General features: G+C 42.4%; 1 protein-coding gene across 11 annotated transcripts in view; it reads left to right on the top strand.

Moving 5' to 3' along the window:
- DGKI (diacylglycerol kinase iota) overlaps window positions 1-22,492 on the top strand; it is a 377,107-nt gene that overhangs the window by 343,900 nt on the left and 10,715 nt on the right. For 10 of the 11 annotated variants that reach the window (XM_081038705.1, XM_081038699.1, XM_081038706.1 and 7 more), the window contains 4 exons: window positions 3,249-3,286; window positions 6,897-7,017; window positions 17,271-17,307; window positions 18,993-19,092. In XM_081038705.1, the coding sequence (XP_080894831.1) occupies window positions 3,249-3,286; window positions 6,897-7,017; window positions 17,271-17,307; window positions 18,993-19,092 (296 nt within the window). Of the gene's footprint in view, window positions 1-3,248; window positions 3,287-6,896; window positions 7,018-17,270; window positions 17,308-18,992; window positions 19,093-22,492 lie in introns of those variants that run through there. The other variant, XR_013992604.1, reaches the window with a different exon arrangement.

Below are 22,492 nucleotides of genomic sequence, written 5' to 3'. Positions count from 1 at the left end.
CTCCAAGAAACCTTTTTTGAACTCCACAATTTAAGGGATAAAATTTCCCCCAGTTTCCCTCCTTCCCTCTTTTCTTCGTTCCTTCTTTCCTTCCTTCCTTCCTCCCTCCCTCCCTCCCCGGTCTTTTTTTTTTTTTTTTTTTAAAGATTTTATTGGAGAAGGGGAACAGGACTTTATTGGGGAACAGTGTGTACTTCCAGGACTTTTTCCCAAGTCGAGTTGTTGTCCTTTCAGTCTTAGTTGTGGAGGGCGCAGCTCAGCTCCAGGTCCAGCTGCCGTTGCTAGTTGCAGGGGGTGCAGCCCACCACCCCTTGCAGGAGTCGAACCGGCAACGTTGTGGTTGAGAGAAGGCACTCCAACCAACTGAGCCATCCGGGAGCTCAGCAGCAGCCTCAGCTCAAGGTGCCGTGTGGAATCTTAGTTGCAGGGGACAGAGCCCACCATCCCTTGCAGGACTCAAGGAGTTGAACTGGCAACCCTGTGGTTGAGAGCCCACCGGCCCATGTGGGAATCGAACCGGCAGCCTTCGGAGTTAGGAGCACGGAGCTCCAACCGCCTGAGCCACCGGGCTGGCCCCTCCCTGGTCTTAATTTATTACTTACATGCACCAAATTTTATTACACAAGTGCTTGAAATGAATGAATTCATTTTTCTTTCTCATTATTCTTACATTCTCTCTCTTTTTTCCTTTGTTTTCTAGGAAAAATTGTAATATGATTTTGAAAACATAGGCTCTATGCTATATTGAACTTCTGTGTGTGAATTTCAAACTCAGTGTTAACTGCCTCCTCGGGCAATTTCCCTAACCTTATTTCTTTCTTAATACGGATTTCTACTTTAGTGAAGAGAACATCCTATAGCATAAAAGTCCAAACTGATTTCTTCTCCCAGACCTGCAGTTGCTGATATTTTCTCCTGCCTCTCCCTCTTTGCCCTCTGGTATAAGTTAAGCCCCATCTTGGCTCTTTCGTCTGGACCTCCATCTGATGGGGTCTGTATTAACAGAGAGGTGTCTGCTTGACTCCACACACCAGTTTCCCTATTGCTTGCTCCCTCTGAAGTGCCCATATGTCTTTTTCATGTACAGTCCCAAAAGGACTGAAAACTACCCTTTCTGGTAATATACCTGTTTATAAAACTTCTTGTTTTATTCTTACTGCAGAGAGATGAGCAGGACACTGGTTAACTTTATTTTACAAATAAGAAATTGGTTTAAAAATAATCTGTGACTTCTTCACTTAACGTGTCTGGTAAATTCCAGAGATTAGAATTACACTCCAATTCAGTGCCTTTTCACAACACCATCAGCTCGATACCCTATAGAGACTATTTTCTTCTGTTTTCTATCGGCTTCACGGGGCCTCGTAGAGCTCTGCACAGTGAGGTGAAAGAGGGCACTGACAGAGACCTGGAATGGACATAGGGACCTGCATCATGGTGACAGTCGAGCCACTACTGGCTCTGTGCCCCAAGAGAGTCACTTTACTCTGAACCCCAGTGTCTCCACATATAATATGAAGAGTGAGACACGTATTTTCTTAGGTTCTTTTGACAGATCACATTTTATTCATTCCCTTCTTGTTATTTTTATTTCTCTCTTCTGATTCTTTTCCTCTCTTAGTTTTTTTTTTCAAGCAGTTCAACAACTAACTGTTGGGCATTGACAATGTACAAAGCATTGTGCCAAATGTACAAAGCATCTCCAAAGGGAGATGAAAAGAGTACTGCTTACAGCTTGTTACGGAAAGGAAACATTCTTCCCTCACTTTACTGTTCTCCCTTTTACCCTATTCTTCCTTCATCCTTCTTCCCCCCATGCTCAAGCAGCCCTCATGTCCACAGGTTTTCAAGGCTTCTGCTTTGGTCTGGGAGGAAGAGGCAGGAGAAAATACCAGCAACTGTAGGTCTGGGAGAACAAATCAGTTCGGACTTTTAGGCCACAGGATGTTCTCTTCACTAAAGTAGAAATCCATATTAGGAAAGAAAGAAGGTTAGGGAAATTGCCTGAGGGGGGCAGATAAAGCTGAGCTGGAGGGAAAGCACTGGGTCCTGGACCAGGGAACGAGTTCCACATACCCATGATCCTTTGCATTTGGTGCCCCCCGGCTCCTAGGTGCTCCACAGAAAAGCTTGGGGGGCTCTGCTCAGGGAGACAAGGGCTCCAGGTATTTTGATGCATGATACGGCATTTTTGGCTAACTACGTGAGAGACTACTCAAACGATAACAATGACGCTTTGAAAAATAAATTATTTTCTTCTAAACTTCTGTGACATGAAAGCCTGAAGAACTAAATCTATTTGTTGTGTAGTTTTAGAATCTAGGCGTTGATTTTTTGAAAGGAGCCATTTCCAGCCTAATGCATATGATCCCTTTCGGAGTCATCATTGTCATTAGCCACTTAAATGTTCTTTCGCCCTTTTTTTTAGTCAGATTTTCTTATTCCTTCTTCTACACCCCTCATGACGTGCACACACACACTTCTGCTTCTTCCCCCAAGGCTACATATTCTTACAATCAGTTTAGGTTACCTAAGAGTTTTAGAGTTCTTTCCATAAGAGTCACCAGTGAATTAGATGCTAAACACATTTAATTCAGAACATAATTAAAATACACTTGTTTCTTTTTCACTGTCTCTGGTCCTCTTCATTTCTGTAGCAGAAGGTATTTATTTATCATTGCAAAACACACACACACACACACACACACACACAATGGCTGGCTATTTTTTGAACCACAAGAGGACAAAGTGGAAGGAACCGCAAAGAAGGGAGCAAAACCAATCACGATAGGTACCTACTCTGCATCGGTGGATGGGTTAGGAGCATTTCTATGATTTAGTGATTCCTTTCCGCAATCCTGTAAGATTTAGACTTGCTGTTTTACAGATGTGGAAACTGAGGCTCAGCGGGGCTAAATGATTTGCCCAGTGTTCCACAGCTTGTAAGTGTCAGAGTTAGGATTGGAACCCAATCTGTGCTACTCCAAATTTCACCTTCTCTTTGCTGTCCCTGGGCTTGAGGGAGCTCAGGTAGGCTCTAGAATGATACAGGGGAGGGGATATCTGGGTAGGAAAGGGCTGGAGAGAAAGCCTTAGTCTGTTCTAAGATTCAACCTCTGGCATGCTTCTCCTTCCCTGCCCCCGCCCCAAATGCAGAATATTCCTGCAAAATATGGAGCCATCCCTTTGTGATAGTTTTCATGAGAGGGTCTTCTACTAATGGGACATCTCTCTTTTGTCTTTCACAGCAATTTTGCAGGCAGTAATAGCTGGTGATCTTATGAAGGTAAGAGATCTTTCTACCAAAACTTTTGGTGATTCTTTGAGAATTCTAAGTCAACATCATTTCCCACCAAATTTTCATGATCCCATATATCATTATCAAGCCTCTGCCTGTGCTGACTGAGTAGAAAGAGGAGGGATGCTCTTGAGAACTGAACAGAGAGGGTGGGCGGAGTCCTCACAGCATTGCCATGTTTCCGAACCACAAAGGGTCTCTGCAAGAGCACCAAGCCATTTTTCTTGACTTGTTAAAATAGCTGCAGGCCCCCAGGACACAATGCCCACAGTGCCCGCAATTCCTGCTCCTAGAAGCTGATATTGGAAATTGAGAGATTTCTTTCCAGACAGGTCTTGAAATGAATGCATCTGTAAGAATTACCTGGACAATATCCAGAGATACATTCTCCAGGCCAGAGCCTGTGTCTTCCCACATTATTACAGTTTTGTATTTTGGGGGATCACAGTCAATCAAAAGAAGATACTCTCTGATCTACCTTGAACCTTTTAATTTGTGCTTATGTTTTCTGGTGAATTTTAGTTCAGAAGGAAGGGAGTCGTCACTGGTACTTCTAGAGGGAATGCAAATCCTGAAATCAGGCTGCCTAGGGCCAGATCTTGGCTCTGCCACTCACTATATGTGCAACGTGGTATAATTATTTAATTCTCCCTGTGCCTCAGTTTCTTCATCTGTAAACTGGAATAGTAATATTGCCCATCTCTTTGCTTTGGTGTGAGGATTGAATGTGCTCATGCATGTAAAGCTCTTAAAACTGTTTCTATTACATAGAAGGGACTCTAAAATGTTAGCAATTTTACCATTACAATGTTAGTCTGTGGTTTGTTTTGTTTTTAATAGCTTAACATAGTGGAGATACAGATATACAGCTAAACATAGAGGAGATGCAAATATTTAGTACAGTCTTTGACTATTCTGAAAGCTGTAATTACTCGCACGTCCTTTTCAGGCATCGGGACTCATGATTGCCCAGATATGCCTGTATAACCCGCACGGCCACAGATCTCTGTAATATCAGCAACTGCTCGGGGGCAGAAGCTATGCCTTCCCCATCAGTCTGTAGACCATGCGCCATTGCAGATCAGGAAACCAAAAACCTTAAAAAAAAAAAAAAAGCTGAGAAACACTGCCCTTTATACAACTCCTCTCGAAGCACCTCTGTTGAAGCAGCTGAGAGGCTTCTGTGCTTCATTTTTAACAGAAAACCGATGGTGAGAAAGTTAGCAGCATCTTCATAAGCTGTCGTCTTTAGACACAGAATCCTGGAAATGGTGCCCATGCCACTGTCCAGATCATAGTGTTGTTAGGAGTTGGTACTCACCAGAGAAGAGGGTTCTCTGAGCAGCACACCTGTGACTTCAATGCCATTTCCCAGCAGGGTGTTAAACCCATACTATCCTATACTCCCAGCCTTCTGTGAGATTCTGTGCAAGACCTGATCCCTGCCCCTGCAGAGCTTCTAAGCCAGAACATTTTGTACACCACATCTGAAACCTTTTCATTTTATTTTGTACACGCTTTTAGTCTAGGCAACACATTTTCAAGGTCCCTGGGTATATTGCCATGGTTTTGTTTTGTTGTTGTTTTGTTTGTTTGTACTTAATGGAGAATTATTTGCGATGTAGGAAATCACTATATTCAGCCAGTTGTCTTCCTACATTCTCTGTTGCAATTATTTCCTAAATGGCCAAGAAATGACACAATGACCCCTTATTTACTGAGAGATGAAACATAGGGGCTTAGGGGTTGTTGTTGTTGTTTTTACTCTTTTCCTTTCTTACTTGTTTCTATCTTTTCCTTTCCAAGTATTTTTCTTCCCCTTTTCTTCTCCATCTTTTTCCATTTTTACATTTCATGTAGAAAGCAAAATGAATATTAAACTGGTTGTGTGTGTGTGTGTGTGTGTGTGTGTGTGTGTATGTGTGAGAGAGAGAGAGAGAGAGAGAGAGAGAGAGAGAGAGAGAGAGAGAGAGAGAGAGAACCCCAGGAAGCAGAGCGCAGGAGACCGCACAAACCCCCAGTGCAAGGGCTGGCATGAGGAGCTCCTGTACAGCAGGGCTGCATACGAGTCGGGTGCCCATGGACTACATGTTCACAGTGTCGAAAATCACCAAGGAAAGTCAAATTCAAGGCAGCTGATGGATTGTGTCTGTGCTGCTCGTTGAGCCCGAATCCTGCGGGGGTCTGCCTCCGAAAAAGGGAGTGTCCCTGTGGGGCAATGCAGTTAAACAGAACAGGGTTCTCTTTGATTTTTGTGGAAGACTCACAGTCACTTCTTCCTGTCCTTTCGCCCAGTTTCGGGGTGAAAGCTCCCCTGTGTTCCTTATTTCCATTCAACTCCTCCTTTTTGATGTGCTCTAGGAGGTCTTCCATGACTCTTTTTCCAGTCCCTTCTTCACACTTTCTGGGTACCCTGTGCTACTCCTTCATGGTCCTCTCCCTACCTGTGTAATTTACACATCTGTCTCCTCCATGGACTGGGAAGTCTTGGAAGCCACTGACTGACTCATCTTCATCTTTGTTTCCTGGCATCTGACACATGGCACTTCTATGGTAGCATTTGAGCAAAAGCATGAACTATGGTTTACGGTCTTTGACCTTTTGAGATGCATGGTTTGTTGATAATGTAGTGCCATCTAACTTCTTGGTGGCAGACACATGCCTTTCGCTTCCCACCTGCTGGGTTATCTGCTTCTTATTTGTCCTAAAACTACCTGTTGGAAGCTCCAGAAGGCTCTTCTTGTTTGGAACATACTCCAGTTTGGAGAACGGGGATCCATTTACACTTTCTGTAATGTTTAATATTTCACTTAGACCGTATCCTCATTTAGTCACCTTATTCTCAGGCTGCAAAATCTTTTGTTTCTCCTCTAGTCTCTTCTCACAGGTGTTTGAGGTTTCTACCACTACATTCTCTGAATCCTTTGAATCCTCTGAATCCTTTTGGTTCTAGCCTTGTTGGGGGGTGTGGGGTGACTAACAGAAGGCATGCAGGCTGGGCTGCAGATCTGGATGGAGAAGGGAGGCATACACGCGCATGCTTGTATGTGCTATGTGTTGTGTGCAGTGATCTGACGAGGACATTGGGAAGCAACTTCTGTATTTGGTAGCTAGGTTCATTAGGGATGGAAGAAAAAAACTAGAGGACGAGAGAGGAGCGTAGCTACCAGACACCGAGTCAGTCCTGCCAATCGCCTTAATTATTCTTTAACTCAAGAAAAAGCTGAGCCAACAAAAGAAAAGGGTAAAGATTCTCTTTACCCTCCACTCCCTTGGGACAGGGACCAGTGCCCAGACAAGACAAGACAAAAATAAATAAATAAATAAATATTAAATAAATAAATAAAACAGAAAAAGAAATAAGTAATTCAGTATCCTTAGGCTGTTCAACTCCCATAGGCCCTCTCCGAAGTTAGTGAGACACTGGCCATGTATTTGAGTAATAACACAATTGAGGGAGGTTACTTCATCTCGCTGACTTTTCTCTGAGACTGGAAACATTGGCAGTTTGCTACGTTACTCTTCTTTTATCACTGGTTAGCTGTTTTCCCTTGTTCCAGACTCTGCCTGAGCTCCTTTTCATATGTCTCTTTTTCAGCTAATAGAAAGCTATAAAAATGGAGGCAGTCTGCTAATTCAGGGACCAGACCACTGTTCACTCCTTCACCACGCAGCTAAAACCGGCAACGGGGAGATTGTGAAATATATCCTCGACCATGGTGAGTAGACACAGTGACCCCAGGGTCACTTATCCATGAAATAGACCAAATTTTCTAAGTTGACTTTCATCCAGCATGGTGGGAATGGCTCTCCAACTTTTGGCTGACTCTCCCAGCTTATTTGAGGTAACCGAGATTGCAGACCACTGACCCCTATGGGTAATCTTAACCAATCAATTCATGGAAATAATTTTTATATCAAGGTCTCTGCGGTGTGTTTGGATGCTGGGTAATTATGAAGTAAAAGATGGGCATGATATGCCTCATTGTTTGTGGAAGGGCCAATGTGTTTTGGGAAGTTAACTGGTTGGGACCAGATACCTAATCCGTATTCATAGCTGATCATTCGGAGGATTGATGAGTGTATTTTTTTCCATCTTTCTGGTTATTTATTTATTTTTGTTTGACTCTCATTCATCTTTTCAACTCAAGTCACACTTGATTCTCCTGGGAAATGTCTGGTAGTCTTCTGTCCTCTGCGACGGCTATGCTCACCTTCTAGGCAGCCTCTGACGTGGGTTTCTAATTTGGTGTTAGAACATTTGCTAGAAGTAAAGTTCACTTTAGCATTCGAATACCAAGTCTTGACCATTACTTTCAGCTTCCCATGTTTACTTATAATGTTTCTAGGATGAAAAAAGACAGGAATCAAGGTGAGGAGGGGTGAGATCTGCTTGACGTGGCTGTATTTGAGGGAGAAGGAGAGGGATAGTCACCAGCTCGGACGGAGATCCTGGAAGATATTCTGTGAGCCTGTGGCCTACCCTCTTTGCATCCAAATTCGGGCTGCAAATGATAAATACATTAGTAGACATTCACATTCCTTTTTGCTCCTCTTGTTATTCAGCAGATGTCTTATTTCATTCATTCATTCATTCAATAAACAAATATTTGTGGGAGACGAGCCCACATACAAAATAAAATAGTCACTGTTTTCAAGCAATTGCAAGCTAAAGAAAAAATAATCATATGCATAATTAAATGTAAAACAGTTGTGTATAGATGTTTTAAGTCCTATGGTACAGCCACAAATAGATAACACAGCTACCATGTTTTAGCACATGTTGTAAGCCCGATGCTTACACTAGACACATCTTATTATTGAAATTTTACAAGGACCTAGTGTGTTAGGTATTAGACTGTCAGTCACATTAGACTCTCTTGCTTTGTCTTCAACACCTGCCCACCATGAAGGGTTTGCTTGTATCTTTGGCCTGAATTAGGGTAGAAAGAATGGCTTAGGAAAAGAAAAGGGGTTAAAATAGGATGGTGGTCATGAGAGGATTTCTTTCCCCCTTGTAGTCTGGGTTGGGTAATTGCAAGCCTGTCTGCCTTGGAAACCCTAGGCAGGGAAGCTATATTCTTGGTGCTGTGTCTGGGACAGGTAACATTCTCTCTCCTGCTGCCCTGACCATTCTATCGCCACAGTTAAGAACATTCCTCTTTGACATACAGAGCCCCAGAATGGAGGGTTGTTGTTCGACAAGTACAGAGTTACAGTTATGTTAGATGTGTTCTTACCACAGAAAGTAAATTCTTTAAGTAATAGAAAATTGGCCAAAAAGCTAATTGTGGTTGTCTCCAGGTAGTGAGACTATGATTACTTTTTTTCTTTTTCCTATTTATATGTGTTTTTTGGGGGTTTATTCAATAAGCACATACTTCTTTCTTAATAAAAATTACATTGAAGATACTTAAAAAAAAAAAAAAAAAAAAAAAAAAAGAACATTCCTCTTTGGGCGAGATTTGTGAAAGCAATGGTGGCGTAATTTCTACACACACACACACACACACACACACACACACAAAACACAGGCACACACACACACACACAATGTGAGAGGCAGAATCGGATGTTAAACCCCAGCCCCCAAAACACGCATGAAGTCACAAAGCTTCTATGGTTACTTTTCCCATGTTGGAAACCATTTCAGGATCTCTACCACACAAAGTTCGGCTGAGCTTTAGACACACGCTGTTTACCTGCTGGTTGCCATCCTCTTGGTCCTTCTCAATCCTTTCTTCCTAGTTTGCCTTTAGCCAATGAGACTGAGTGCTTGTCTGCAGACCTTAGGCTGTTTCATATCCCCATGCCACCTCCCGATTTGGGTGAGCCACTGATATCTATGTGAGTGATAACAGTTTAGGAACCCTCTCTCCTGTCCCTCTTTTAACCTCTCCAGAAGGACTAGCATTTTCCCCTGCTTCCAGGATCCTCTCTGTATCAGTCACCTGTTGGTGTCTCACTCAGCCTCACTCACAAGGCTGCAGTGAGCTGCAGTTTGGACTGAGTCTGTATTCAAGATAGATACTTCCATGTGTAGGGCTCTCGGCTGGGGTGGCTTGAATGGCTGGGACACCTGAGCCTTTCTCTGCATCTCGTCTTTTATCCCAGGTTTCTCCACAGCGTGATGGTCCTAGAGTCCAGTAGGGCGAGAGTGGAAGCTTCCAGATGTCCTGAGGCCAGGTTGAAAAGTTCTGCATCCTCTCTGCAGCATTCTGTTAGCTAAAACAAGGCACAGAGCCGGCCTGACTCAAGGGAGGGGGAAATAGACCCCACTGCTTGGTGGAAAGAGCTGCAAATAATTGATGGCTATATTTCATCTACCACCCTCCCTTCCTCTCCATTTTCTTCAACTGAAAATGATGACCGTACCCTCTCAACACCTTGAATACTGACTCACCTAAACACCTCTGGAGCTCCGCTCTTATATTTCCCTTGGTTCTGAGTCCTATGGTTGCTTAGCAACAATCATTGTTTAACTTTGCAAGTTCATAAATAAGGACAGTCCCCCTCGAAGCCCCACTTTTCTTGTTGTTGTTGTTGGGTTTTCTTTTGCTTTTTTTTTTTTTTTTTTTTTTTTTTTTTTTTAGCATACTTATGTCCCATGCAAAATGTGGGACATATACTAAAAACAAAACCCAAAAACTCTCTCCTCAGTTGAGCCCCTCCGGAAACATCAGTGATGCGGCCTGAAATGGTATTACTCGAACACTAGATTTTCACTCCCCTCCATTACTTCTTTTTCCACAGCCTAAAGTAATAGGGCCTCTAAAAGCCCCTGCAGCCCAAGCTCACAGGGCCTGGAGTTTCTAACCCCCAGTGTAGATCGATATACACGTAATTTACCCGGAATGAAATCCAGCGGGTATGTTAGTGTCTTAGTGCTTTGACCAAAGCCAGACATTCGAGTACTAACGTGGCTTCTCTTCACCCCCCAGTATCTTTTGCAAAGAGTGAATCAATCACAGGATAGTTTTCTCTGTCCAAACGGAAGGACATCAAGGAGTTGATTAATTTCTTGGAGGGGAGATACTTACTTTTGCAGGTTCTTTTTGTTGTTGTTCTTGTCAGATTTTGTAAATCAGTTGGTTTAATGTTTATGCTCATGAGAAAAAAAAATCTCAGATTCCTGTACTCACTCTAAGTTCACTCACAGGTAAAGGAGCATTTCCCTTAGTCACAGAAGGCACCCTCCTCGCTCCCTGTCTCATCAGGGTCTCTGATTGGCCAGTAGATACCTGAGAAAAAGATTGTGGAGACAGAGAAGCACAATCCAGCTCTTCTGCCTGAAAATACAATCTTGTTATGTGCCACAGTCAAGGGCTCACTGCCTGTTTGATAGGTGGCAATCTGTAAACTTTCAGTGCTATGGTCAGATAATGGAAACTAAATAGCAGTTGATTTTTATTGAAATTAGCATTTATCAACCAGATAGGCTTTGCCAATTTCATGCTTAACGTTGATCTCATCGTTTCTATTTATTCAGGAATATGTATATCAGATCTTTTGACATAATCAGCCTAATTCTCTAGGTTCTTTAAGAGCTAAGCACTTCAGCTCAACCATTTTTATTGTTGTTTGTTTTCATATCTTTAGTTGCTGATACAGTTTATATTAACCTGTGCACTTTGGGATTGAAACTATCTTTGCAGAACCATTCATCGCTCTTTTTAATATTTATTTTAAATTAATGGAAATCTCTTTAAATTATAGAGCTCTTGAAGTCGAGGACAAATACATGGAAAACATGACCCTTTCTTACTCTTTAATCATCTTAATGTCATCTCCACTCAGAGAAAGAATCTTTCCTAATTTAATAATGATCGATGAAGACTCTGGAATTCCCCTGGTCTGACAAGGAAAATAGCCTTTTCCTAGAGGCTCCAGGAGGCCAGTTTCGGGATGTATCCCAGCCAATGGCTTTGTACTTATACATTAGCGTCCGATTTGCGGTAGATAGGTCTGATTAGTTTGAATTCATGTAAGTGAAAAAATTTTGTACACTGTGCCAAAGATCAAGAGGGACATATCTCCCAATCTCGAATGCTGCACATCTCTGGAAGTTATAGTTCTTTTTTATTTTTTTTTAAAAATTGGTTTAAGTCGTTCCCTGTGGCTTCATATGATACAAATACTAAAGACCTGACTGTAAAGATGGCTTTAATGACAAGGATTCTGAGAAATCAGGGGCCCTTTTCAAAGTGCTTGACAGGAAATTGTATGTGACTTTCTTGCTTTCTGTGTCCTTACTCTCCAGCGAGCCCCTGTCTCCCCAATGCTGTGCCCTCTTCATTGGACATGTATGGTGAGCAGTGGGGGTCCCGGGTCAGGAGGCTACTCCCTGAACAGGAGTCCTGAGAGATTATGCTCCCAGACACGACATTTGGCAATGTATTTCTCTTCTAAAGGCTCCTTTTAAACCGAGCTGGGGGGTTCGGGGTTGGGGGACAGGAGCTGTCTGGTATGTTCTGGAAAGCCACAGGAAGCTTGAATTGTTTTCCTCCTGCATCTTCTTGGGGACATCTTGTCTCAAATTCACAACATGCTGCTTTCCTTTATGAAAAAACTGGAATTTGGGCATTGGGAGGGTTGAAAAGAGAATGGAGGAGGAAGAGAGCTAACAATTCCGCAGGCACAGGGTGGAGAGAGTAGGATGCCCAGGGAATCCAGCTGAGATTCCCCGTAGGTTCCTGCTTTTCAGCTCCTTTCAACCATCTTTTTTACCCACTCCCTCCTCCCTCATTTTTCCCTCCCAGAGACTTTTGTGTTATTTGTCTTTTACCACCCTGCACATTTTTTGCTCTTTTGTTTTTATTCTCCCCACTCCCACCCCTTTGCCCCCTACCGTGTTTCCTGATAGAAATCTCACTCATGCATTTCCTTTTTGATTTCAATGGCTTATTTTGTCTTTCCTTTTTTTTTTCTGCCTTCAGTCTTTCTTTTCTTTTCTTTTTTTTTAACCCCCCTTTTTCTGCCTCTGGTCCCCAGAGAAACGACCACCATCCCGCTGGGACAGGATGACGGTGCTGTAGGAGTTCCCAGTGCCTGCGCTCCCCACATCTGTGCAGCTTTTGTCCTGGGCCACAGGATGATTTGGAATGGTCTGCTGGCAGCGTCAGGGAGACTAATGGGAAATGAGATCTGGAGCGAGAGAGGCCATGGGGAGGTGGAAGGAATAGCAAAGGGGATTTGGATGCGTTGGTTTGGGAAGCAAATGAAAGGACGCATGTGGCATATCAGATAGAAAAAAGGAAAATATTGATAAAGGTGCCCCAGAAGAACTGGGGTATCTGATGGAAGAGCCTGTGGAAGGAATGCTGGCCAGCAGACCTGCAATTGGAAAGGCTTGACTCCTGAACGCACTGTGCTCTTTCTTCTGTCGGGAGATTTGCGAAGTTTTACTTTCTTTTGTAGTCTCTCGGCTTCACCCGAATACTGATGTGTACATCCCCTTAATGTATTTTCCATTCTCTTATTTTTTCAGACCATTTCCCCAGCTAGCACAGTCTTTTGAATCCATGTTCCATTTATAGTAATTTCTCTGAGAAAAAAATAGGACGTTGGCTGGATCCACATTGATTTTAAATGCCTTCAATTCATTCATTCACTTAAAACATTAATTTTGTCCCAAACGCTTTTGAGGAAAAAAAATGTTATAGTAATAATCACTGCTAATCTTGATTATTCAAAGTGCTTTATATGTATGAATACATTTAATTCTTACAACAACCCTACACAATAAGTTCTCTTATCTCTATTTGACAGATGGTAAAAACTGAAGCATAGTGAAGTTGGTTTACTTGCCAAACTCATACATAAGATACAGTATCTGCCCTCTGTATTCCTAAAACCCAGCAAAGGGAAATGATAAACATTCAAAAACAACCAGAGTGCAGGGGGTCCGATATGTGTAGCATATGCAGGGTTCTAGTGACAGCTTGTATAGGGCTGTGGAAAGGCAGTGACTGTCTTCCCCTGAAGATTTTATGAGGAAATTTGTACCCAGATCCCTTCGATAGGGATTTAAGGGTTATTTTCTGGTGCATGTCAGCTACGGGATGGAGTGTGGACATTGCATTAAACCCTGGGAGGGACAGAGAGTCCAGGCTTTCTTTTATATTCAGGGAACAATTGTGAGTTCTACTGATAATTTAATGGTATTCCTCTAAGTCCCTTAGGGGAAATGGTGTGGTATCCACAATCAGAACATATGTTTACGTAAAATATAAAATAAACACCAAACCCACAAGCTCCCCATTGCTGTATATTGAAAGAATTCCATTATCTTTATTTTCTCTCTCTTTTTTCCTGTTCTCTCCCTTAATTAACCCAAATGAACTTTCCGAAAACCACAAACGTTCTTTTTATATACTTTTTTCTTTCAAGAGAATTTTTGTGGTCTTTGTTGATTATTTTTGTTTCTCTGGCCATTCCCCTCCGCTTCGAATCTTGTACCAATGCGACTAATGCATACAGGAGTCTATGAAACAGCATGACGTACGATTAACAACAATTCCCATTGGGTCGCTGAAGATACAACTAGGGAAAGAAACTACAGCCTCATCTTAGGCTGCACCTGGCACTCAGTCTCCTCCTTATTTTCTCCTCTGCAACCCCTTCTTGGTAGCACTATGCAAGCAGTTACTTTAAGTTATAAAAATTATTAGAAAATGTACCTGTACTATTCAAAAGAGCTCCCCACTCCTACCAGTAATCAGCCAGCTGCCACCCTTCCCTCTTCATGGGCTGTTTGCCTGTTCAAAATGTCTGCTATTTTGTGACGATGTGTGTTGAGGGAAAGACGAGGAAAGTTTGGGTTAATGAAGTCCCTCATTCCAGAGCCATTGCTGAAACCTCGAACTGGAGTTTCTTTAGCTACTACTGAAGAGCAAAAGTGTCTTGTTTGAATATCAGCCCCTCTTTCTCCCGCACCTCTGTCAGCTGCAGAGGAGAAAAGGAGAGACGGGGGAAATGACTTATAGCTACAGGCAGGCCTGACTCAGGCACTGGATAACCAGCTCTGGAGTCATTCTGGGTTGGCTGCGTGTAGGGGGATTCTTGTCGGAAATTTGAGGAACAATGTCCTTTCTCTTCGTTGTCCCCACTGCCAGAGTGTCAAACCATTGCCATTTTAGCACAGATTACACTGCTCAGGCCCTTTCACTGCATGGACCCCCCACAGGTGCAGCTCTGAGGGTATGGAATGGCAGTGCTGAATAAAGGAGGAAATGAGCAAGGCCTCGTTGCCTAAATATTTGTCCAAATAGCAGGAATGATGGGAACAGAGTTACTAGTGAGGCCATGCTGTTTGGGTTCACAGAATTCCTTTCAAAATGAGTGGCCTGAAAGGTTTTGTGAAGGTGGCAGGAGGTCTGTAAAAGGAACACTGTGCACTATAAGGCTTCTTGCTCTGTTTTTGTAGAGACTGTCCTGTCAGCTATTGAATAGGCCTAGAGTACTTTGTTCTTATGACAGATAATTTGAGTCAACAAGTGGCGTCACATGTGAGTGGGAAGAAAGCGGCCCTTTTACTCGAGCGTCTCCTTCCGTGACTGATGTTCCAATATCTGGACTTCGTATAACCTGCTGTGTTGTGTTAGAGAACAGGACCTTCATAATATCTAAACTTGAGGCATTGCGTGTGTGTGCCAGCTACTGCTTTAAGCACATAACTTTCATTAACTTATGAAACTTCACAACAATTTTCTTAGATAAATATTATTATCAGTGTGACCTTACGTATATGACAATAAAGGGTCTCAGAGATTAAATGAACTTGCTCATGACCTAGTAAGTGGCAGGTTGAGCTGGACTTTTGAACCAAGGAGGTTCATCTCGGAAACCCTCACTCCTAACGACAGCACTATAATGCTTTGAATGTCTTTGGGGGCGGGGGTGTGGGAGTAGAGGGGGGTTGTCATTCCTGTTTCCTTAGACCCACAGGACTAAAGAACAAAATGAATGAGTTCAATCTTTGTTGAGTTCTTTATATAGGGTAGATGCTAGAGGGATGTGAAAAATAATAAAAAATATTCTTACATTCAAGGGATTTAGAATAATTCATTTAAAAGGACAAGGCATATAGCCGAAAAGGAAATATATGGGACAAGGGTAGAAGCAAATAGTTCTGGGAGTTCAGAAAAGGGATAAATTCCTTCTGTCGAAGGTGATTCTTTCAGGGGACCTCATCACAGACTGGGCTTTAAAGAATGTGTTTGATGTAGGTATGTGGCTAGAAAGGGAAGGCCGGTCTGGGTAGGGACAGATGAGGGAGTGAGCTTTTAGAGTTGGAAGAGGCTGAGACATATTTGAGTGATGGAGCAGTTACCAGTTTGGATTCTGTGAAAAAGTAGAACCTTGGGAACAAATTGAAGAAAGGTAGTTCCAAGTGAACGATTGTGAACTTCAATGTTTAAATACTTGGGAGTAAGCAGTAAATATGATGAATTGGTAAGCTGGAAATCAAAATGACACAAGACCTTTTTATTTTATTTTTTTTAGTAAAAGTTTCTTCATGCTAATTATTTTACAGGCAGAGACCTATTAGGAGAGAGAAATAGGGCAGACATTGCAGGGGAAGGTTTACCTGGCCTTGGTGACCAGTAGATGTGAAAGGGAGATGGCAAAGATGAGGATTTAGCTCTGGGTGACCAGGAGGATTTTGAAGTTCCCATAACATCTGTCATCTTCTCCTTGACCAATACTTGAGTGGTTAGAAAGTTCTAACCTCTTCTTCTCTTTCTTCTGATTATGTAATAGGTGATCACATAAGTAAATTTTCAATGATAATGATATCCAACAATATAGAGAGCAAATCAACAGGATCCTATTTCTAAGGTCCAAAATGTTCAATACCTAGAACCGTGTTTGGCACTTCCAAGCACATTTATTCATTCGTTCAGCCAAACATTTAATCATCTGCTTGGCACCAGGTTCTATGTGAGGAACTGAGGAAGGGCATGGTGGTAGACGAGTCATAGGCCACAATCTCAAGGGCTTTCCCAGAATCTAGTTGTAACGAGAGACATCAGCAGATGATTTTAATGTGGTTTAAACGTCATGATCAGTAAGGTGATCAGATATCCCCTCTTGTCTGGGATAATCTCAGTTTGGATGATAAGCCATATTACCCTTCCAGTTACAGGACATAGGGCTGCTACACAAAGTGAGGGAGCGCACAGGCAGGACATTTAATGTAATACTAGGAGCGGGGGGTCATAGTGGGTTTCTTGGAGGAAATGTGTCTCCAGGGTTGCCTGCAGGTTGCTAAGAAGTTCAGGGAGGACTAGGGAGAAAGGCAGTGGTACGGAAGGGAGAAAGGTGGGTGTTCCAAACATGTTTGCAGAATAAATGAATGAATTAGTGAACAAATAAAACATTGTGAATGTGAAAACTCACAGCATAGTTCAATGCCTAATGAATATGCATTCGATGGTTATGCATAACATTTCTTCCAGGTCTTGGAAGGGAAATTTTATGAAAAATAGAATTTTACCCTATTTCTAAAGTAAGGATATTGGACTGCATGATATCTATGGTCTCTTGTAGCTTTAACATTGTACTGCATAAGACCCCATCCCAAAGTACCTGCCACTGGAGAATGAGAAACAATCCTTAAAGTCCATCTGATTTTCTCCTTCCCCACTGTATGCACTCACTTATTTCTCTTATTCTATTCCAATTGATTTTATTTCTTCAATTCGATTGAAAGCTTCTTGAAGGGAAAGACCGTATCACTCATTTGTAGCTCCCATTAGGCAGATAATAGCTGGTGGTGATTGAGAGATTGGTAAGGGAGAGGTAGAAAAATCCTTCCTTTTTTGGAGGGAGGGAGGAGAAGGTCTTATTATCCCCATTACCAAATGCTCTTTCTGAAGCAGCTTTCCAAATGACTACTGATTTTGTTGTTGTTGTCAATGGTGAGCTTTTGAACTTATTTTTGATGGGCCTTTGCTTTCCTCTTATTTAGGACCTTCCGAGTTATTGGATATGGCAGACAGCGAAACGTGAGTGTTACCTTTTATTACACAGTCTAGATTATTTTCTTTAGAACATATCTCAGAGAAGAATGCAATTGATAGGGCATACAATAGATGATTTTCATGCCACTGATAAAACGTCCACTTTCAGTTGTATTTATAACTGTGCAAGGCTAATCTTCTAAATCAAAAATGACACAATAAAAATTGACGGCAAGCATCAAAATGATTGCACACACGGTCAATCCTAGTCATCATTTAATGCTTCCTACAGGCAAGGTACTTTTGCACTTGTGCCTCTCGGACTGCTGAGAGGTCTAAATAAACTCATTGACCTTCTTTTCACTCTTTCTCACCTGGGGGTTGTGAGAAAATGAAGCCCTCATGCCCTAAGGCATCGTTGCATGTAATGATACTTCTTTGCTGAGTCTAGAATGGAGCAATGTATATAACACAACCACTGGATAACTGAAAACATAGGAATCCTGACCCTGTTCATGTTCTGAGATTCAGATGAGGAATCCTGGTGCAGAAAGTCACCCTCTCTGGGATGATCCCCAAACTGATAATGTTTGTTTTCAACTTTCTTTTTTCTAGGGCAACAAAATAGCTACTACTCCCCATGTAGGAACAAAGAAAGGCTAAACATCTCACCCTGAAAACCATACAGAACCACTAGAAAACTTCAGAGAAATTCGAGAAGGGATGAAGAATGGGCAGGCGTGGGGTGGGAAGTGGCTAAGTAGGTAGAGGGGAGGAAAAGTAGAAATGAATAGAATGGAGGTCGAGGGGAGGGGTATGGCTATGAGTAACTGGACTTGGAAGAAACTGTCCATTGCTCCATAGAGCTTGTTTATATATTGTACGTCCTATTGGCAAGTTTGTCACTTACTCCACTTAGCCTCCCCTAAGGTCTGCATGTGATTTTTCAGGAAACACTTTGGCATTAAGTGTCGTTTAAATTTTGGACTCAATGGAAATGTACTCCTCCCTACACCACCTATTAGAGGAGCAGACATAGCCCCTTTTTCCTACCCACTTCCCATGCAGAGTGGCTGGCCTGAGCACGCCGCAGACTGGACACAGCTCTGGTTCTTGAACTCCTGGGAGTCTCACTGCACCTCCCAGATCCTCTGTGGCTGCCTCTCCCCTTCCACCAGCCACTGATATGGAGGGTGCTGTCCTGGTTCTTTCAAATTGAGTTCCCAGGAAATATTCCTCCGAGGCATGGACGGTGGTCCACGGTGTGATGAGACTGAAGGGCCAGTGGTTCTCCATCACTGCTCCCTTCGTCCTTCATCGAGTGTCCCTCACGCTCTGCCCAGATGTATCCATAGAGAGAATTGCTTCACAGTGTTCACACACATCCACATACATCCGTCGATTAATAGTGCCATTGAGTCTTCCCTAAGTCAGACATTAGTACTTTCAAACAAAATCACTCGGCAGTTGAAAAAGGAGGCTGGAGTCAGGTATTATGGTTAGTTGATGACTAACTCAAGGCATTTTGAGGCTTCTTACCTGCCTCCCCGGCATGTGCCCTGCCTGCACTGATGGCCTCAGCTGCAGATGGGGAGCTAGGCCGAGGAGCAGAGAACATCAGTAGCAAGGGAAGGAGTAGGATGTCACCCTCACCCCCTCCAGGCCGCCTCCACCCGCACCCCCGGCCCCAGCCCCTTGATGGGTGGTTTCCCATTTCATCTTTGATTTAGGGGTGAGACCGCACTGCATAAGGCTGCCTGCCAACGGAACCGGGCGGTGTGCCAGCTTCTGGTGGATGCAGGAGCATCTCTGAGAAAGACGGACTCCAAGGTAACTTGATGCTCGAGTGCAAACATCCACCCACTGGGCAAGACCGCAGGCACCATTGCCTTCACTTGTGCTCTCAGCAAAGGCCTCCTTTCTGTGCTGATGGAAGTGCCCGGGGGTTTGGAAAAAGGAGGAAAAAATAAAGTGCTTCATTTAGAGGAACTGCCGTTTAAATGTATAAGCACAAAGGGCGGGTGCGTGCTTGCCTATGGGGCTTTAGACAACTCAGAACGTGCTGGCGTGGGGATTTGGGGTTCTCCTGCTGAACGCCCGCAGCCAGGTTGTAGGGGGATGGGGTTCAACACCCCAGGAGAGGGGTAAGAACCATGTTCAAAGACATTAGCCTGGACTCTGAGAAAAGACCCTTCGGGATTTCTCCTTCGGCTGCTTCATCCAGTGTAGCTTAAAATCGGTGATTTCTGTCGCCTGGTGTAAGGGCGCCAAATTGCTTACCAGTCACTTCCAGGATGGGAGGTCAGGCTGCTGCCTACGTTGTTCCCATTTACTGAGAGCATGCAAGGAAAGGGTTGAAAGCTGGAGTAAAGGAGGTGTTGAGGTTTAGTAGCGTTGATCTAGGATTGCCACCCACGAGAGAGAGAAGAGTTAATGGAGATCAAACCCCACAGAGGAGCCTGTTCAACTCTGAGAGTTTTCAAGCACCCTGTGTAGAGTCCACACAAAAAAAAGGACAAGCCACTGAACAGCAGAGTGGCCGAGGAGAATGTTAACATATACTAGGGGTGCCAAAAAAGTGTGTACAAGGGGACACTTTGGTCCACGTTGCTCAAGCAGTAGTTCTTGTCATCAGAAGTGTCTGGACGCTGATGGGAACCACTTTGAGCAGCTCTTGTCATTGCAGAAGTCAAACATGACGGGTATTCATTTTTTGCTATCGGCATATATTGAGCATTACAATTTTAATACAGTTTTCCTTTCTGAAAATGTGTCTACATTTTTTTGGCAGCCTGTGTAGATGAGGACTTCACTGAGCAGGTACCAAGTAACCTAAGTTTTGGGCCAGTGAAGGTAGCCAAGAAACACAGGTGAATGACTTAGAAGACTTAATGACTAATAAAGACATAAGCCCCATTAGATGTACTTAAGTGATGACCATCTACTTATCTGCAGCTTTTGCCCTCGGGTTTCCTCCAACTGCAGTTTGCATTGTGAAATAGCTTTCTTGCGTGGACCTCTCTTTCCTTTCTCAGTCAGTTCTGAGCCATTGGCATTGTGTGACTCTCCATCCACGTCCCTTATAGCTGCCCAGCTCCTTGCTCTCTGACTCACTTAGCTGTCTCTGGCTGCCTCCTTAGGCTTCAACCCCATTAAGTTGTGTCCCGGTTTCTCACTGGTCTGTTACCTGTCTGGTTAGCTAATTGGGTATACGATGTCAAATGGCAGATAATTGCCCAATGAGCTACTCTTCCCAGATGATAGTCGCACTCAAATGCTTTGATGTGTAACCTGCCTGAGAAACACAAACCGTGTAGGCAAGATCAAGGGAGGCCACGATCTGAGGTACAGACAGCCTTGCTGGGGCCACTCAGACTGCAGAAGGGTGATTGCCTGTTTACTACACAAAAGACTGGCCTTACACTCAACTCAGATAATAAAAAGAAAGAAAGGAGCAACGTGAAACGATTGCTCATTTTCATTTTTCTAAGCTACTGAATCAGATAAATGGGCTCAATGTTCCTTGAGGTTTCTTCCTCTCTTGTGTTATGTATGTGTGTGTCTTTTTCCAAAACACAAACAACTTTATTATTTTTATGATCATCCATATAGTGCATTCTCCCATGGAAAACTCTAGTGACGCAAAATATGCAAAAAAAGTAAAAATAGCTATAAAATCCCATAGTCTAGACCTATATATATTATTACAATTTTAATGATCTCTTTTCTCACGTGGTTATGCCTGTTTTTCTCTCTTATTTTTCTTTAAATAGGTAAAGTTATACTATATATGTGATTGTATATTTTAACTCTTCACCCAACATGATATTCTAGAGATCTTACCATATGAAGTAATACGCTTCATGCTTTTCAGGAACCTTTAATATTCCTGTTTTGGAATTTGATGTTAGGCAAAAGCTGAATATGACAATTATTACTGGATCTTCTGGGATTTCTTGGAGAGAAGCAATATCTTGAGAATTTCTCTTGAGATAGAACAATCCTTTAAAAATCAACTCAAAGGCCCACCACAGTCCATCTCTCTGACTATTCAGAAGCTACAGGAATTCCAACTTCATTAATATTGAAGGAAAGACAAGATAGTCTATTAATACTGTAAACAAGTTGAATACAATTATTATAGGGACTTTAAGCTAGTGGTTAAATATGAAATAAGTAAAATTCTAGAAAGAGTTCAGAGCCATTGTTGCCTCCCTTTATCCTCTACCCCTCATACTCCTGGAGGCTACTAGAAGCAGGCTCAATTGAGGTTGACACTCTCCATTGCAGTAGCTGAGATGGAGGCTGAGAAGTTTTTGATGATTTTTGTCATACTCGTGTGCATTTATACATAGAGTTACTTCTTTGGTATAATGATCATGCATGCCTCCACCCTTTCCTTAGAACTTAATATCATGTATTTAAACAGATAAAACCACATTATTAAAAATTAAAAGTTTCAAAGACTGTTAAGTAATATCCATAAGCAATCAAAAGACTGAAGACCCTCTCTCCTTTTACTGGTGATTGCTATTCATTGACCTCATTTCAAAAATATTGTGCATGCTTGTTTGTACATACAAATATACGTAAAATATTATAGTAGGCTGGAAGATATTATGCAATCATTTAAAATGAGGTCGAAGAACATTTAATGACATAAAACAACTTTGATATATTATTAAGTGAAATAGAACATTATGTAACAGTATATAAACAAAGTATGATTTTATTTTTACCAAAAATAATTATATAGAGAGTTATAGAAAAAGACAATAGTTATTCTGTAGAAGATTAACAACTATTACCTTAGTGTAGTGGAATTAGTGATGATTTTTATTTTCTTCTTTATGCTTTTTTATCATCTTTAGTCATCATCCATCATTTTTATAGTCAGGCATTAACTCACTTTTTGGAGAGATGAGAGAGTTCTAAATTGGGAGAAACGTAACTGAAGTCTTTGAAACCAGCAAAGAAACCCTTTTAGATTGTTATGCCCAACGCTTCCTCTCAGATTCTGCGCATTGCTTCCCAGGGGTTAGTATAATAAAACAGAGTCCCAAACTAGAAATCAGAATGCCTGCTTCCCTATTTACCTATTCGGTGATTTCTATCCACCTTCTTCCAAAAAGGACTTGGGTTCCAAAACTCACTGTAGTCCTACTGTGTGCTCCGTTAGACTCTGTGAACCTCAGTTTCCTGCCATGTAAACCCCACCTGTCAAAAGTGA

This window comes from Rhinolophus hipposideros (assembly GCF_964194185.1).
Source record: "Rhinolophus hipposideros genome assembly, chromosome: 25".
NCBI lineage: Eukaryota > Metazoa > Chordata > Mammalia > Chiroptera > Rhinolophidae > Rhinolophus > Rhinolophus hipposideros.
The sequence above is the reverse complement of the archived record's forward strand: the minus strand, read 5'-3'. Positions and strand labels throughout refer to the sequence as shown.